This window comes from Nelumbo nucifera, chromosome 3 (assembly GCF_055504915.1).
Source record: "Nelumbo nucifera cultivar China Antique chromosome 3, China Antique-T2T, whole genome shotgun sequence".
NCBI classification, from domain to species: Eukaryota; Viridiplantae; Streptophyta; class Magnoliopsida; order Proteales; family Nelumbonaceae; genus Nelumbo; species Nelumbo nucifera.
Genome location: NC_142651.1, coordinates 7,218,370 through 7,237,373, shown reverse-complemented (window position 1 = coordinate 7,237,373; position 19,004 = coordinate 7,218,370). Strand labels below are relative to the sequence as shown.

At 38.5% G+C, this 19,004-nt stretch overlaps 1 protein-coding gene across 1 annotated transcript; it reads left to right on the top strand.

Annotated features, from left to right (window-relative positions):
* Positions 1-14: 14 nt before the first annotated feature.
* Positions 15-18,081, top strand: LOC104593067 (Pseudouridine synthase family protein). The gene is made up of 9 exons (XM_010252743.3): positions 15-1,132; positions 1,969-2,024; positions 2,103-2,185; positions 7,087-7,165; positions 9,284-9,394; positions 12,512-12,621; positions 13,172-13,255; positions 13,607-13,644; positions 17,594-18,081. Exons 1-9 carry the CDS (start codon positions 139-141, stop codon positions 17,662-17,664), a joined length of 1,626 nt encoding a protein of 541 aa, XP_010251045.1. The 5' UTR covers positions 15-138; the 3' UTR covers positions 17,665-18,081.
* The last annotated feature ends 923 nt before the right edge of the window (positions 18,082-19,004 follow it).

Sequence of the window (19,004 nt, the reverse complement as noted above, 5' to 3'; positions counted from 1 at the left end):
GGCTGAATTATCTGCAGTGCGAGGCATAGAATCATTTCTCTTGCCACTCGTTTATCGTATCCCTTGCGGCCAAGCTTATGCGGTTCTCCCATGGAGATCAGAGACCCGAGCTGAAAGAAGAGTGGAAGCTGGTCATTCATGGCGCTATCATTACCCTTTAGTCACGTTTCTCAGATTTGTCTCCGTTCCAAGATCATGGCGCTCTCAACAAGAATGCCCATGCTATTATTATCTGTAAGACGTAATCTTGTGGAGAGGGCATTTCTGAGTTCTTCTTTGTTCTCATTCTCTACTACGTCTACTCCTTACCCACTTCAATACGAACTCATTGTTTCCCGCCCTGCCCACTCTCCTCTCCCGCGACCACGGAGATCCCCCCGACCTGATAGAGCGAAGCCTGATAACTCCCCTGAAGCTGCAGAGGCCAAGGACTCAAATTCTGAATTGGGTTTTGAAGGTTGGGTCGACCGTAAGATTTCATCGAGGACCTCCGAGACTGAGGCAAGCCAGCGCAGTCTGAATCATTTGGAAGAGGAGATGGATAAATTCAAAAGGAAGTACTACCGGAAGAGGAGGAAGAGGATGTATGGGACGGACTCGGACGATGACCGACCACCCGAGGAGAAATACATAGAGTTGAAGCAGGAAGTTGTCGAACTTCCGACGTTGCACAAAAGAGAAGAGGAGTTATACTTCTATGACGCCTTTTCATTTCCATGGGAGAAAGAGAAGCATTACCGGATGGTGTATCAGTTGGAGAAGAAATACTTCCCTGATCAATGCCTTGATAAGGCTTTTGTTGAGCCAGGAGAGTCGAAGGAGACGGGGAAGAAGAAATCAATTAACAGCAAAGAGAAGAAAGACAAGGTTGTTGATGAAGTGCATAACAAGGGTTTAATTTTCTTTGAGGACGAAAGTGAGAAAGATAGAAGAGAGACGAATTCAGCCAAGAATTCAAATAAGGATATTACGGAAAAGAAGGTGGAGGAGTTCTTCAAGTGCTTGAAGAAAGTACCCAACAAGCCTCATGAAGTTGCTCCGGCGGAACCCTACATACTGACTAGGAGCTCTGAGCTTCCCCCGAGGTGGGACGGTCCATATGGGACAGCGGTCCTGGTGAACAAACCAAAAGGTTATGAATTTTTTTCTATTAACATATACGACATGTCTTTGGAATAATGTGATCCTTTCTATTATCATTAATCTTGCTAAGTGACTGGGTGATGTTGATAAGGTTTCTCTATTGGAACCTCCAAACTTGGATTTTACAATGTGTGGGATGCTGAAACAAGTGACATAATTAGAGTAGGTTGGTTACTATGTCACTATGATGCGATATACCATGTTTTATCTTTTTATACGAAAAGAAAGGTGTGATCCAAATACTTCATTGAATTTGTGTTTACTGTGTTGCCATTTGGGCTTTTTGGTGGGTCAAATCAGGGCTCTATAGTTGTTAGAACCAGTGTACCATATTGGTGAATTTTTTTTTTTTTTTCTGAATAGTGTGAAATGTTTTTTTTATTAGTATACCATATCACTTCAAGTCTTTAAACATTCTGGGCAAGTGTGATGAGGGGAGAGGCATGTTGTGGTACATCCATGAGAATCACATTAGTCACCCTGGATCATGATTCTTTTCCATCTATAGGATGTATATTGTTATTTGTTTATTCAGCTGGTTTTATTTGTAGTTAGTTTGTTGTGTTTGTAGCCAGTTTGCCAATGTAAATGCTTCTTGTTAATCTTATATATTGGAAACCTCTTGAAAAAGTTTCAACCTTTTACTATCCAATTTAGGATCAACTAGTCTGTTTTTCCAAAATTGCAACCTTTTTCGTTTGCTTGGTAGTCCGTGTAATGGTTGTGCTCACTTTATATATTGTTGGGCTGCTTATTGAGAAAAGTAAGTTAATTTTCATTACATTTTCATGTTTGCTCAAAGATGAACTGTTATATTAATGACAGGATGGACATCATTTACAGTTTGTGGAAAGCTGCGCCGCCTTGTCAAAGTACAAAAGGTACTGCATTCTACTGAATCTGCATGGTTGCAAAGGCTTTCATCATGAATACTCTTTTCACTAAGGTTGTAGTTGCAGGTTGGGCATGCAGGTACTCTTGATCCTATGGCAACTGGTTTATTGATTGTATGTGTCGGTAAAGCTACTAAGCTGGTGGAAGGGTATGCTTTTAAATCTAACCTAGCATACTGTTCTTTAGGTAATAAAACAAATATGCCTTTTTCTCTTCTTTTAAAAGGCAGGCAAACTTGCTTCTAAATTATGTTTGGGTGAGATGTTAAGAAACAAAATATACTATTATTAGATATGTCACAGTTACCTCTTAGCATGTAGCTATGCTTAGCTAGGAATTCTAAACAAGATCAAAAAATTGGGCCAGGAAATAAAGTCACAATCTGTAACATTACCAGTGTTAGAACTAATAAGTTTTGTAGAGAACATTGATGTGGGCCCCACAGCTGTGGTCCCACTCTGTTCATAGGGTAGAATGTATCTAGTCACAGCTGTGGTTATTTTGTTGTTCTGTTATTTCTAGTTTCAGTTTTATATTATTTGTTATTTGTTAGCAGTTATGATGTAAACACCAAGGGCAGATATGTCCTTTCATGTAACTAGCATAACCTATATATATTAACTTAAAGTGGCGGCGGCAGAATTTTGACATTTTGTTCTTCTCCTCAAAATCTGTGTTCTATTGCTCTTCCATCACTCTTTCTTCTACATCTTCTTCATTTTTTCTTCTCATCGAACCTGAAATCTCTTAGTGATCAAGACTGAATAGCAGTCTTGAAAACCTACATGGTATCAGAGCCAAGCTAGGGTTTTTCATGTGAGTCTAATACCACCTGACCACATGAGAATCTCCTAGGACTGAAAGCTGAAAAGGAGGAGTTTGCAGACTGATTCTTGGAGATCGCCAGAGGTACTAGCAGCTGTTGGAAACTTGCTAGGGTTGCAGAGTGTTGGTGGTCAGGAAGGATCAGAGAAGACTAGGGTTCAGGTAACCCTAGAAGGCAGCGAACTATTTTTTCCTTGTAAGTTGTTACCTTTTAGTAGAAGTTATTTCAGAGAAGATAGGTTGGACCTATCTGGAGGGGAAGGCCGAACCATTCTAACTCTTTCTCTCTTCGATTTCCTAGGGTTTTACAGCAAACCCTGGACCGAATTGTGTTTCTCTCTACTCTAGGGTTTGAAAGTGATCTGCGGCAAGCCCTAGTGGTTGACTCAATCTTGTGATCTACCTAGAGCTACTCTTAAGTTGATTGGTAGGTCTGATCAGATTCTAGGGTTTCTTATTAATCCTACTGCAAGCTCATCTATACAATTTGGACTGTGCGACTGAATTGCTTCCTTTCAGGACTGATTAAAACCCTACTGCAAGCTCATCTATATAGTTTGGACTATGCGACTGAATTGCTTCCTTTCAGGACTGATTAAAACCCTAACTTTCCCTAGCATATCAGTTTTGTTTTAAAGCTGTTCTCAGAGTTCTAAGGGGGTTAGAGATCTACGGACAACTACTGCTGTGTTGGCTAGTTGGTTTCAGATCAGAATTACTTCGGTTTTGTGCACATACACTGAGAATACAGATCAGGCCTATACTGTTTTGATTGTGATTGGTGATTCAAGTACTGTTTTGAGACTTGACAGAAATGGAGTCTAAAATTCAGGTAGAAGGTAGTCTTGGGAACATCAGTTATGGTGGTATTTCTGAGATGGGTGGTCAGATTACGACCGTAAAGTTTGATGGATCAAACTATTTGGAATGGGCCCAATCAGCCATGATGGCTATTGGTGGAAGAGGTAAATTAGGGTACCTTCTGGGAGATATGAAAGAACCTTCCAAGGGAGACCCGACATATACCAAGTGGATGCAAGAAAACTACTTGGTTATGACATGGCTGTGTAATTCTATGCAGCCTCATATTAGCCAGAATTATTTGTGGGCAAAGACAGTTAAGGAGATATGGGATGTTATGAAAGAAACTTACTCCCAACCCCTTAATGTTGCCAGAGCATATGAATTGAAATGTGAAGTGAACACCCTTAAACAAGGAGAGAAACCGGTATCGGTCTACTTCTCTACCTTGAAATCCCTGTGGCATGAGATTGATCACCTAGAGACTCTTGAGTGGGAGAGTCCCAAAGATGCTCAGACCCATAGAAAGCACATCGAGACAAACAGAGTGTTTGAGTTCCTGGCGGGACTGAACTCAGAATATGATATTGTGAGGCAGTAGATTTTGACTAGAGACAGTGTGACTCTCTCTCAGGCTTACTCATTTGTACACAGTGAAGAAATTAGAAGAAAGAGTGATGGAAGAGCAATAGAACACTGATTTTGAGGAGAAGAACAGAATGTCAAAATTCTGCCGCCGCCACTTTAAGTTAATATATATAGGTTATGCTAGTTACATGAAAGGACATATCTGCCCTTGGTGTTTACATCATAACTTCTAACAAATAACAAACAATATAAAACTGAAACTAGAAATAACAGAACAGCAAAATAACCACAGCTGTGACTAGATACATTCTACCCTACGGACAGAGTGGGACCACAGCTGTGGGGCCCACACCAATGTTCTCTACAAGTTTCAACACTTGGGCTCTGTTCATTTTGACTTACCTGGGTACGTGAGTTTACCCGGGCAAGTGTTTCCCAAGTAAAACTTGTCCGGGTAAGATAGGTTCCAGCGTTCTTGTGTGATACAGGTAAAGGGAAAGGTGGGTTGAGGGAGCATTATTTTAGCGTGGGTAAGTTGCTTACCCACCCTATAGGAGGGTATCAGTTACCTAGGTAATTAATACTCTTTAGAGTCGTCACTTACAATGGGACCAAATGTAGTAGCGAATGAACGTGTGGATCATGGTCAGTTACTCGGTTGACCAACTTACCCCCCACTAAATACCAGCAAACAAACGGGGCCTTAGCACTTTAGCATGACACTTGTAACATCTAGACAATGCTTCAAGCTGAAGTCAACATAAAACCTTGGCACTTGCACTCATAATTGTGGTATCATCAGGACACTAAGTTTCTTATTTTTACAATGTTTATAGATTATTTATGTAAAAAAAGTTATTTTCACCATGTCCCTGTGCCATTCTTTTAGAGATTGGCATATCAAATATCTATGGACACTTAACAGTTGGCACCTGTATGATTTACCAAGTTAACAATGAATGTCACCATCATGATTTAAGCCGTACCTATGGGCTACAGTGGCCTTATAAATAAAAGTAACATCAATGCCTTATCTGAACTACTGGGGATCTGTGAAATGCAAGCTTTAATAGTGATGCTGCCAAATTTGGAGCCGAGGGCAGCGGAGTAATTTCTGAGGTCCGAGGGCTGTAGGTCCCGCCTACTAAGAGTGAAAAGACGTCAAGAGGCCCTGGGAGTGTTCCCAGGGGCGAGGACTCCGATGATCAAGTTAACCAAGGGCTCAAAGAGAGTAGAGATCACTACAAGAGTGTAAGTAATAGCTCAAGTATGCATGCCTACATCTGGTTGCAGTGCCCCTTTTATAGTAGGAGTCGCCTAGGTGGGGAGTAATGTACGATGTGTAACTGTCCCGTATATCGCAGTCGCGTAGGGGGACCTGGAGAGGTGTTGGATGACCACGATCTTATGCCATTGGCTCAAGAGTAAATGCGCCCAGAATGTGCGTCCACATTAAGTGCTCCTCACTTGCTAAGGGCGAGAGTTACCTGAATGCCCTTAGGAAATTGTTGTCATTCGATAATACCCCTGGCCGATGCCACATGTTAGGATCTGGTGGGCCGACCACATATACTCATATCAAATAGCATACTATGTGGTTGGAGGTTTTATTGGTCAAAACCTATTGTTCAATGAGGCAATGGGACCTCCACCTGGATTGAGATAAACTTAATGAAAAGGGATTCCATATAAAGGTCTTCAGTCAAGAATTGAGGTAAGTAATTTTGTCTTCTCCTTCATTTTGGTTGGTTTTTTTTCAATTTTGAATGTAGATTACTGTGTTGTGTTCTGTTATTCATCCAAAAAAAAAAAACACTGTGCTGGGTCAAAGTTACAGAGCTGTTGTGTGCATGTTGTAATAAGACCAGGGTATGAGCCAGTTCTTGATTTTGATTATGAATTGTATTTTGCTTTGTGGGTGGGAGGATTTCCTATTGTTGGTGGGGGTTGCAATGCTCTTGTACTACTTGCATACTTCTTTCTTTTTTATAGAGTTTTTATTTTTTTGTCAAAAGAATTGATTTAAGTGATTCTTTTATTGCCAAAGTAAGATGTTAATTTCCCTCAGTGGTCCCAAATTGGGTTTCTGTAAATCCTTGGGTGAATTCGATAGATAGATAGATATTTGGAAGGGGTAAAAAGACTCTTAATCTAAAGAGGGGTGAAGTTACTTGCAGAAGTTACTAAACTAGCTTTAGGTCTATTTACAGACCTTCCTATTCTCTGGATCTAGGTTAGGTTTACTTAAAGCTTTTTTCATTCTCTTTCAAAGTCCCATTCATTCATTGTCGAAGTCCAAGATCTATGCTTGGATGGTCTTTAATGCATTAATTGTCATAGCCTTTTAAATTGTAGTCCTACATAGGTTAAACTTTCTATACTCCAAGCATCATAGATATTCCTACTATATAGTAAACTATGTATTCAACATCAAGTTCAAGGTTGATTCATCAAAGCATAGAACAAGCCAATGAGGTGCAGCCCACAAAATGATCCTTGCCTGTGAGCTTAAGCATGCCCTGACATGCCTTTTAGATGTTACCTCAATTTATGCAATTTTTAGCCTTCACCTTATTCTTGACCATGTTTGTCCTCATTGGAGCAGTTATCATCCTTGAAACACAAGATGGAATCATAGCCACCTATGGATTTTTCCTCATAGCCACCTTATTCTAACTGTATAGGAAATATCCTCTTTAATCTCTCCTCCATCAATATGCTATTTCCCTTTCAATCAATATGCTTAAGTTGTGTTTTGAGAGTTTAGAAATGAAGCACCCTATTGGTGTATATGTACTGGGGATTTATGAAATTTTTGAATATGTTTGATTGCAGGTTCCAGGGTATGATTAAGGGTTATAGTGGAGTTTTTCGCTTAGGGGAGGCTACTTCAACTTGGGATGCTGATTCACCGGTCTGTTTTTTGCTTTGAACTAACAACTTCTACACCCTATTTTGAAGTATTATATGGTTTGATAATTTTGTAGTTGTTTTTCCAATACCATGAGAACTGATAATTCAGTTCACACTGTTCCAAGAAAATGTTATTAAACATTATCTTTACTTAGGTACTTGATCATTCCAGTGTACAAAACTGAATGCCTTCTTTGGCTTTCCAAGATCAACAACCTACTTATGAATAAAATGATCTTCATATTCACTTGGAAAGAATTTCTCTTCATGATAAGCTAGTTATATTGTAGACATTATCAAAATATAGTGTTGGGTAGTTTAGAAGTATGATGTTGGTTTTGGTAATGTTCATATTGTTTTCTTTTTACATTATATTTTATCCAAGGGAACAACATGTGCTCCACATGCAAGTATATTTATGTCATGGTAGATCAACTGCTACTCCTCCAATAAGGAAATAATTATGCATCAGTTGCATAACTGTGGCAACTTCAAATGGATCATTGGCCAAACCATAGCCCATAACAAATAGGAAGCTCTACGACCCAGCTCCAACATAATAGCTGTGATATAGTCGGCTCTTTTAGGTACTGGAAAATTTTCTAAATGTTTTGGTGCATTTACAGTTATTACCCCTGCGAACAAAATGACTAAATATTTCCGACCATTTACATAAGGTAGATGTTAATTAATTGTTCAATTTTTCGCAATTTTTTTCCACCCCACTGAGTAAATAATAGAATATGGGTTAACATGCTCCCAGGAGAAGCTTGAACAACCTTCATCAAAAAGGTCCCTATACCAAAACCAACATATGTGGGTAGGTAGAAGCCTTACTACTATTGCACAAATCCAGGGTTACAAGGATTTCTATTTACAATGGAGGATCACTTTCTCTTCTTGTACTACTTTTGCATTCTTTAAATGCATTTTCCATTACCTATAAAAGGACAGCAGACAGCAGTGGTTGTACCCCTATATTCAAGCTGAAATTGCTATAGGTTGAGTATTGATTGTTGGAATATAATGGACTTTTCCTTTCTCTCCAAGGCCTTTCATCTTGTTTGGTTGGATTTTTAGCCCAAGCTTCTGGTAGATTATCTACTAAATTATCTTTATCCAAATATTAAAACTAGTGAAGTTGATAGTGCACTTCTAGAAAAATGTCATTTGTTGTCCATTGTCGTACCCGGGATATGCTTCTTTGTGTGTAAAGCAGCTTCAATAAAGCACAACAATTGGGCACTTGGAATGTTCTTTATAAGAAGTTGATCGGATGGCACTCTATATGTTACCACATTTTTATTATGTCTGGGTGCAGAGGGATCAGCTAACTACCTCCTCCACTGCTCAGTGACCAGAAGACATTAGCACTTCTCTGGTTTATTTGGCTTGGTAGGGGTGATACCAAGACACATTGTGGAGATATTTAAACAATTGAAGAGTTGTGGACTCGGTTCCAAGGCTATATATTTAGGGAAGCTGTTGATCTTGCTATAAGCGGAATTCTGGGAGGAAAAATCAAACTTTGGAAGGAAGGAAAAGCATCTTTTGAAGCTTTGAGGGGACACCTTCTTCTTAGCAAGTGGATAATGGCATTAAAGGAATTTAGGGTATCAATTCTGATGACTTTTTTCTCCTGTGGCCCATCTCTCCCTTGTGTATGGGAAGGCAAACCTTCAGTTCAATGATAGTCCTATAGGAGACCAGAGATTGATATTTGATAGACATTTGAATCTTCACTAACAGGGGAGAACAGCACAGTTTGTGGCCTCAATGGTTCCATAGGTGGGTTCTACATCAGATGGAATATAGGGATTGGTAGAGGTCCATGGATACTTGCTCATTATCTAACTGAAATTAGACAAATAGACCACAATCACAATGGAAGTTAGATCCCTTGGCATTTGATTGGCTAGATCAAGTGTGGATAAGGTTTTCTTCCTGTATGTCTGACAAAAACTTTCTTGTTTAAGCTTTTGCAGGCTGAGAGTTGGGTCTCTATGCCTTTTTTATTATTCTTTTTGTGCATTTTTTTTATATATTCTCATGTACCTTCACGCAATTCATTTACATTTTAGCTTGTAATGTCTATTGAAAAGTGCTGTCTATTATGTAGGTCATTCAACGTGAGCCATGGGAACACATCAAAGACGAGGACATAAAAAAAGCTGCCACGTCGTTTTGTGGGGAAATTTGGCAAGTTCCTCCAATGTTCTCTGCCATCAAAGTAAGCACTCCTATTCTTTATATAATAAATACAGAAAAAGGAAGTTGAACAGAAATGCAGCTTGATATGTATTGATATTATCTATCTTAAAAATTACAAATATGCAGGGCACAAATATCATATCCAAGTTGGTTGTTGGTTTGTTTTTGGCATTTGACATTGTTGCATTAGTTTCCATTCATATTATAGTAAAAGTTGCCCCCTTTTGGTGCCTAGGGATTTATTCACTTGGCAACCCAGTACCATTCGGAATAGGAGGAGCTCTAAGAGAAAAAGGAAATTTACTAGCCCTTTGCTCAGGGCCAATAGGAGTGGGAGATTCATTAAGAGCTGAGGTATTGGCTCCTCCTCCATGGACTGAGATTAGCTAAGCAGTTAGGTCTCCATTGGATTGAAGTGGAAGGGGACTCCAAGTTGTTAATAGGTTGGATGCAGGAAGTTTGGGGATTTGGAATTACAGACAAAATATGAGAGAAATTTGGTGGCTGATAAGGGATCTTGATGTAAAAGTTGGGTTAGAAGGTCAGCAAATGCTTGCTGATGGCTTTAGCTAAACAAGGCTCAACCAGGGCGGATTTCTTTTGGGCAGTTTTGTAATAGGGGATTGATGTGGGCAGTTTTGTAATAGGGGATTGATGTGGGATCAGCACTACTGTTGGGGTAGCTGGTTGTATTTCTTCTATTTTATTAATGAAAGTTACCGTTTCTAAGAGAAAAAAAGGGATTTTATTTATTTAGTAGGGGTGATTAGAGTAACAGATAGCCTCCAAATTATTTAAAAGGGACCATCACATGTTTCCAGAATCTTCACCCACATTCTTGTTTTCAAAGATAGTAAAGGGGACTATCATCATCTATTTAGGGCCTATAACAATGGAGACCCTATAAGAGCTGAAATGGTGTGACTATTGTAGGGGCAAAGGCAGTAGCCTCACTACTCTTGTCAGAGGACTTTCAAGTGGTGAGTAGACCTTTTTATCCCAGGGGGAGGGGGGGGGCTTTGCTCAAGATGAATATAAAGGTCAGTAAACTTGGCTATGGATTCTCTAACTGGTGAAAGGATGAACAGGGAAAAGTTGCATTGGGAGCCAGCCAACCAACCATACATGGATATATGTATTTCCTGCATGTAAGGTTTTCTTATCAGAGTTTAGGGAATTCAGACAATTCCAAACAGTTAGGATTTTGTAAGAGTATCTGGACAGTAAGTTGTTAACATAATATTATCATACACGCTTTCTTTTTTAAGTTATATTTTTTAAAATGTCATGAAAATTAAGGTATTCATAACTAACTAGGTTTCTATGTGGCATTGATCCCAAGGAAGAACTTGAATAACAAGAATAGTGATGGGGCTATTCAGCACTCCCTGCAGATAGACCAATAACATCATGGAACATAGGAGATAACCTACACACCCATTCCATTTTGTCTAGGGATGCCAATGGGTCGGGTTTGGTATGGCCGTATGGGTTTGCCTCAACCCTAGCCCGACTTGACCCAACTCAGCAACATGTAATTTCTGAACACAACCTGATCCTCTAGGACCCAACCCACACCCTTTCAATTATATTTGTATAACATATTTTAAAAACCTAAAAGCCATTTATTTAAGTTGGACTTTGGTTTATAGGTACTAAGGTGCCATTTTCTCCATTAGTGGAAGAATAAACAAAATAAACATGAAAAGAAATCCTAAATCTTAATGCTATGGAATTAGAAGTTAGCAAATTACAAGAATACCCTATATCTCTAGGGGTATCATGACCTGGCGGGGTGGCCGACCAAAACCCGAACTCAACTTGGGTTAAAGGATCAATACCTAACCCGACCCTACACCTGGATAGACCTGACCCTAAACCAACCCTATAGAGTTGGGTCAAGCTGGGTTTACCATTTAGCCTGACCCATTGACATCCCTAATTTTGCATGTTGGTCCTTTTAAATAAGTGAAAGAAAAGGAAACAAACCCAATAAAAATAAATAGAGGAACTAGAAAAGGAAAATGAAAGGAAAAATCCTACCCAGTTATTTTCTTGGTGCATCCTTGTCTTTTCTTCTTGGAAGAAATCAAGGAAGGATCATCTTACTATTATCTTCTTCTCTCTATTCACAAATATTTCTACAAGGTCTGAAGGTTGATCCATGGCTCAACTGGTGATGCCAGAGTAATTGGAGCCACAGCTAAAGCTCAACTGAATCCTCACCATGGTCAATCTATGGCTCCCCCATGGATCTGATGGAGAGGCAGTACAGAGAATAGGAAATGGGTGAGAGGATCAAGGAATAGCCAGAAGGGATTGGATGAAGATGGCAGGGTGACCAAGCAGAGTTAGAGGGAAGTGGCTGGAATGGAGGGATAGCCTGAAGATGGAATGCTCCAGGTGATACAAGGGGATAAGGCACTCTACTTAGTATCCAATGGGGAGGGAAATGATGTGAAAGGAATATTTGCAGTGGTGCTTGATCAGGGAGTGGAGAAGTGTTTAAAGGATCACCTGATTGTCTGTACTTAACAGAGTAATAATGTTGGGTCTCAAGGTCTTCGTGGAGATACCTAATTGAGTATCTGTGACCATTAGGGTGGAAATTGGTGAGGACGGAACAGAGATAACAAGAAATAATGCAAGAGGGAAGGGGAAGGAGATCTCCTGTATTCTTTTATTAAGAAAACGAAAATATATCATACCCTTTTTTACTCATTTTAGTAATTGCAACTGGTAGGGTTAATTGTATACTTTTCTTGCCTTTTGCTTTCTATGGATCTTGCTCCAGTTGCACCAAAAATGGAATGACAACATAAATACAAATACCCAACCAAATGGTCTAAGTTTCAAGAGGACCAAGTACTGTTTCAACCTTTCATTGATATCCACGTGAGGGTAATGTCTAGAAACTTAATACGTATGCACAAGGCCAGAAGCTACTAAGAAGGAAGTTGGCATAATCTTGTATGAGTTCTGGAAACTGCTATTTTTTGTTACCAATTGCAACACATAACTCATCATGGGTCCTTAAATTGCATTGCATTTCTATTGAAGATTAAATTTATTTATTTATTGCTAGCATTTATTTTGGAGATTATTAGTCTTAATGATTTTCTTCACTTATTGATAGGTAGGAGGTGAAAAGATGTATGAGAAAGCAAGGAGAGGTGAAAGCATCGAGCTTTCACCAAGACGTATTTCAATTTTTCAGTTCGATATTGAGCGTAGCTTAGATGACAGGTCTGCTGAGGATTCAGTTGGATTCTATTAGATATATATTTTCTTGAAAGCAGTTAAATGTTCAGGATATCATCAAATTCTTGACAGATACATAAAGCAGTAGCTAGGTGGAATTTTTACTACAGAGTAGTGTTTGGATTTGCTTCTACATACGGTTTTTTTTGGCTGTTAAACACACAGTTGTTTAGTATAAGATCAGGAAGATACTCATTCTATCATCCTCCAATAATTCTGTCAAAGTTGTCATTAGTTTCTACAGGATTGAATTTATGAATGTTGTTCCACAAGTTGTTCTACTTGCTAGAACTCCTTGACATTCTATGTAATTTTCAGACAACTGAAAGCATATGTATGTGCCAGAACAGGGGAATTGAAGTTAAGTGCCCATCTCTAAAAGATCCATTGCTCTATAAAAACACTGTGAAGACCAGTTTAACCATTGACCTGCCATGAAACATGTCTTGCTTGAGTTATTCAAGAAAGGCTGATTCTGTATGCCTTACAAGTTTGCTTCTTCTAATCCACTTGATTGTATTTTCTGTATTTGCAGACAAAATCTAATTTTTCGAGTTACATGCTCAAAAGGGACATATATCCGATCTCTCTGTGCAGATTTTGGGAAAGCTCTGGGCAGGTACTGACCTGTTCAAATTCTCAGCTTCTATTTCTATCATTGCCCTGATTACATTTCCCTTGCTAAAATTTCATTTTTCTTAGAATGTAAGGTACATAATTATCATTAAGATGTCTTTACTAAAATAGTGCAGAATGATGTTTCTGAAACCCTGTCATATTTTGTGAAGATGCCAAAAATGATCAAGCTTTGTAAAAATTTCTTGTTTTATTTTAGGTTTTAAATCTCTTGCCCACCTGTGAACTGCCTGCCTTAACAAAGAAAGAGAACAAAAACTAGGGACCTAGGTTTAATACTATAAACTATTTCATCTAATCTGTATTGTTTCTAACTCCTATATAATGTTTGCAGTTGTGCTCATCTAACAGCTCTACGAAGAGATTCGATAGGTAAGGGTTCTTCATTCTACATGAACTTTGAAGTTTTTTTTTTTCAATTAAATGTTTGATTTAGAGACACCTTGAAGATTTGTAGGTGGTAATGTTTGTTTCTTTTGGATGGTATCTATGATGTTGTATATTTTCCAAAACATTTTTTAATGCTTACGACTGAAGTTATGAATCCAACTCAAGACATTTGAAGGCCCTCCTCTTCTATAAGGATAATAATATTATTAACCAAGAAGGTGGAGATGGGATTTTTGTTTTCCTGATCAGTATGGAGATGAGTGTTTTAACCTAGAAAGTTCATTTATTCAGTTAAATATTGAATGAGCTTGCTACAGCATATTCTGTGTTGGAAGGCCCTCCTTTTCCATAAGTATTTCTTTACTCTTTCCAATTATAGTAATTGGGGTTATGTGAGACCGGTAATAAGAGTGCTCAATCTATTTGATGTACAGAACTTATCAAAAAAAAAAATCAATTTGATGCGCAAAATCACATTTGTTTGATTCATTTTGTGCATTCAATAAAACTGTGGGCCATTAGTACAATAGGATATGAAGGAACATTCTGTAGGCTAGATATCAAAGATTAGGTCTATATCCAGTCCACCCTTCCCATGACCCAGGATAGGCAGGACCAACATCAGGTAATGCCCCTTTGGATAATACTGTTTTGATGTTAAGCTGTATATAGGGAGGGAACTTAGCGCTCTTTATGCCAAGGTAAATGATGGTGACTGAGGTGGGCAATGAACAAGCATGAGTAAAGGGATCATTGGTCAAGTTAGAAATCTGATGAGAAATAGATTGATAGTCTATTAATTCAGGAATAAAAAATTCAAGGGATCAATATAGGATTGAAGGATGAAATGTAGGGATATAAGGTTTGGTTTAAATGTTTTATGATGGTCTGTTGGTATCTATATGGGATCCAACATTGTGTTGTAAAATGGGTGAGATTAAGGGAGATTCTGAATTTTGGTTTGCCTTAAGCCTTAAATATGGAGCTTGGATTTGGTTGTTGATTAATGTTTGGGGCCCAGAAGTGACATAGGCTTTCTGGAGAAGTTAATGGAAGGTTGTGCTTTAGGTTTGGTGATGCTATGATTGAATGGAGTAGGTGGGGAGTTGGGGAGTCTCAAATGCAATGAAAAGATTTGTAGAATTCATATCCAAAAATTTTCTTATTGATCCACCTTTCAATGATAACATATTCACATGATCTTATGGTCAATCACCGCCTATTCCAGGCAAATTGATAGGTTTTATTTGCCAATTGTCAAGAAAAGAGAACTTTATGTATTAAAAAATCGGCCCATTTGGCGTGTCTTTCCACGCGATCTTTCGGCTGTTTAAAAGCCGGGCAGACCGATTTTCAGTCTATTCCCATTTGGTTTGCAGAAGCCAAAGCGCCGAAAAGACGCGAGAAGCCCATTTTGGGCTGATTTCGGGAAGCTCCAAATGAAGCTTTTCACGTCTTTCGCGTTTTATTCTCGTGCGGAAAGACATGGAAAGAGGCACGGAAAGACGTGATACTTCCCAACCAGCTTCAGGCTGCTCAGATCTTTATGCTAAAGCTCAATGCGTCTTTTGATTGTCAGAGCTACCAGAAGATCTTCCCAAAAAGATGCACCAAACAGGTCCCATTATCCATCCATAAACCAATCATTCTTGGAGAGTTTATTTGGTGCAGCATCATTTTCCCTTCAATATTTCAGAATATGTGGTTGGAAGTTGAAACATCTGGATGATTTCATTTATATGGACTAATGGAGAGGCAGATTTTTGATAATTAAAAGGAGTTGAATTCACTCTGAAGACTTTGGTAGATATGATTTTTATGATTTGTTGGCCAATATGCAATTAATTCATGTATATGACTGTTTTTCTGTTGGCTTTTGTCTTTCTTGATTTCTTCTGAGTGTTCTTTTGTAATTCTCTTTTCTTTGAAAAAAATTATTGTTTATTTATTAGAATAAATTACTTAAACCTCCCTTGTAGTTTCTGACAACTGCTTTAACCTCCCATGTAGTCTGACCTCTCCAAAAAACTCCCTTCATATTTGGGGAAAATGATACAAAGAGAACCTTCCATTAATTTGACATTAGGATAAATTACTATGATGTTTTTTCCTGTTTTTGGTCTGTTGGATACAAATAGAAAGGAGGATTGTGCATTTGCAGAGAGAGAGAGAGAGAGAGAGAGAGAGAGAGAGAGATTTGTTCACTCGCTGGAATTCTCCTGAGCAGTATTATTGGTTGTTTTTATTTTATTTGTTCATTGATCGGAATTTCCTATCCATTGAATTGGATGGGGAAAACTGTCCTTTGAGAAACTAGGAGCTAAGTCCCTAATTCTACATTTTGTTTAAGGTAATTAAACAAGTTATTCCGCAGCTTGAACCCTTTTCAATGTTAGGAAACCTAGCCCAGCCTAGACAGTTGGATAATCCGATGGTCAAGCACATTTTTTTTTTTTGTAAGAATTCTTTATCAAAGTCGAAAGTTCTCCACAATTTCCTTTTATTTTTTCAAGTCTAAATGACTCAATATCTTTGAATTCTTTTACCATCAAATCAAATGCCCAATCCATAATAAAGAAGCTAATGTCCTTGCAAATTTTATAAAGCTCTCCCAAAAGCTGCCTTGTAAATTTTTTTCCATTGAACTCCATCCATAAAGTCCAATATATGACAAAAGGAACCATAAATATCCACCTTCTGGTCCCAAATCATTTTTTCCTTACTACACAAAATTAAATGATTGGCCTCCTCCACTTCTTCATACAATGCATTTGCTTGCTAGGCATAAGCATCTATCTTTGAGTTGTTGAATTTAAATGTTTGATGAATACTGCCAGCATGTTGAGCCTCTACCCTTGGGGCAATGGATTCCCTTGTACTTTGCAACCAAAGTATATTCTGTGACTCCATCATTGATTTATTCTAATATGATTTTTTCTGAAATCACGTCTTTTTGGGTTATAGACAAGACTCCGCGGCTCTTGAAAGAATCATGCATTCATATCTCCCTTGGTGAAAAAGGTCTTTTCGTTATTTGATTTCAAGCTACATGACTTTCTCTGTCATCTTAGTTTAGTAATTATGAAATTCCCTGGTGTTCATAATCTATTAAAATATGGGCACACATTGCATAAACGTCCAACCCCACATCAAGAATCTTCTCAAAATCTTGTAGGGTCCTGAACTGTTGATTTGATAACCTGATGTAAAGTCACTGTGGTCTTTCATATTGTCTAGTGGCTTGTTTTCTTGACACCACAGTTTAAACAAAATTGGTGGAAAATTTCCTTGCCAGCTTTGGTGTTGACATATAAAAAGCAGTCCAGATGCATGGGGGTATCATATAAAGCTCCAGTACTGTTCAGTTGTTTCTGGACTGTTTGGGCAAGCCAATTCTACCATCAGCCTGAGTGTTCAAGTCTTAGGAATACAAACACTAGTAGCTAAACATTGCCATGAACATTTTTGTTTCTTCTGAACTTCCCTAAATTGCCTCCATTTATGAGTATTCTGTGCATAACCAAGGGCTCCAAAGGTACTACCTGAATTATCATAAATAAAAATGCATATATTGGGATTTCCCAATACATGAAAGTTGGGATTGAATCGAGGGACATTTGACTAAATACTGAAAGCTGAATTTAAATTGTCGATGAAATTGCATAAGCTGGATTGTGGTCATTTGTCAAAAGGTCTGGACCTAAACTAGCCAGAACAAAGATTTCTCCTTGGATGTTGCAATGAATTTATTTACACAACCTTAAGTTTGCTTGTTTCACATATGGTTGTGGTTTTGTATGTCTTGTAACCTCTGATCTACTTAATTTTGCTATAATGATCGGGATCTAAAAATCTTACAATACTGGTAAGGGTAGTGAAACATGTGCATTTCAGTTTCCTAATTTTTATGCTTTTCCTTCCCCAACCCAAGGGCAATATTTGGCAGATGATGCGTGGGATTTCCAAGAACTAGAAGACACAATCACAAAAGGTTACATGTAACTTCCGATTACACAATGTCTTTTCCAACCCCCAGAGAAAGAAAGAAAGAAAGAAAGAAAGAAAGAAAGAAAGAAAGAAAGGAAGGAAGAAAAGGAATTGGAATCAAGTGATTGGAAGCATGAAAAGCAAGTTTTGTGCATAAGATGATGATTATGATGATGTGGGAGCCTGGTGTTAATATAACAGACTAACAGTACGTCATTTCCATGCTCATTGGCAAGGCGTGTTCAAATTTTCTTCCTTTTCTCTATTTATGGTTTTTTAGGTAAAAATTTGAACATGGTATGTATTTTGTGATATTTTTGTTATCAATATTTGCTTTCAAATCACCAAAAGGAACTCTTGCATTAAGGGAATGCAAAGCCAGTCGACACTAGCGGCGGGGATAAAGCCCATAAAATAATCTTTTTCTTTCTATTTCTTTCTTTTGCTTCATTAGTTCTCTTGCTTCTCTCTAAACTGGCCACGACGTAAAATTTGCTGCAAGGGGTTTCTGAAAGACAGCAAAGTTGATTGCGTAGTGCAATTTTTTGGGGCTTGAGACAATGTACTCCAAGTTGTCTGAGGTCCCGGAATGATTAAGTCCCACTCCGAAAGCAGGGGGCACGTGAGGCTCTTCACACCTGGCGCCTCACACGCACCTATTAATTATTATTCACGGGAGATGTTCCCATGTGTTGTGAGGCGCCAGGTGTGAGGAGCAGATCCGATCTCTATTGCTAACCCACTATCTGAACTACTGAGTTATTGTCGAAATCAACATCATTATATAAATTTAACAATTTTACGTCTTATTTTCAGTGCTTTAACTAGTTTTACAAATTCCGAGTTGACCTCTCTTCTTGATTCTCGATAATGCTATATGCTGGGCCGGGTTTTAGCTCAACCCAGGATAACTCCTATCTAGGCTTAAGGCCCAAACATGGGCTAAGCGTGAGATCAAGCCCTACCTACACCCAAGCCCAACCCAAGGAAACTTTTTTTTTTTTTTTTTTTTTGTTTTGGCCATACAACCCACGGAAACTTCACATACTCAGATATGTGGCAGGGCTCAAGTTGGCCATTTTGAGCTTATGTGGGCCTGCTGCATAAACCTCTTTAATGTCAACCAATTTAAACCTTTGCGGGCTGGGTCAGTCCAGGCTCAGGCTTGGCCCATCCAATTTGCACTCCTATCAATCAGAACCGCAATTATCAACTATTTCTTTCAAGCTCACAATCAAAGGTTCATAAGTAGGGGTGTCAATGGACTGGTTTTGGATTGGACACAGTCCAAATCAAAATCAATTTGGATGGACCAATAAGACATTGAATTGAGCCAGTCCAGACTTAATGGTCCA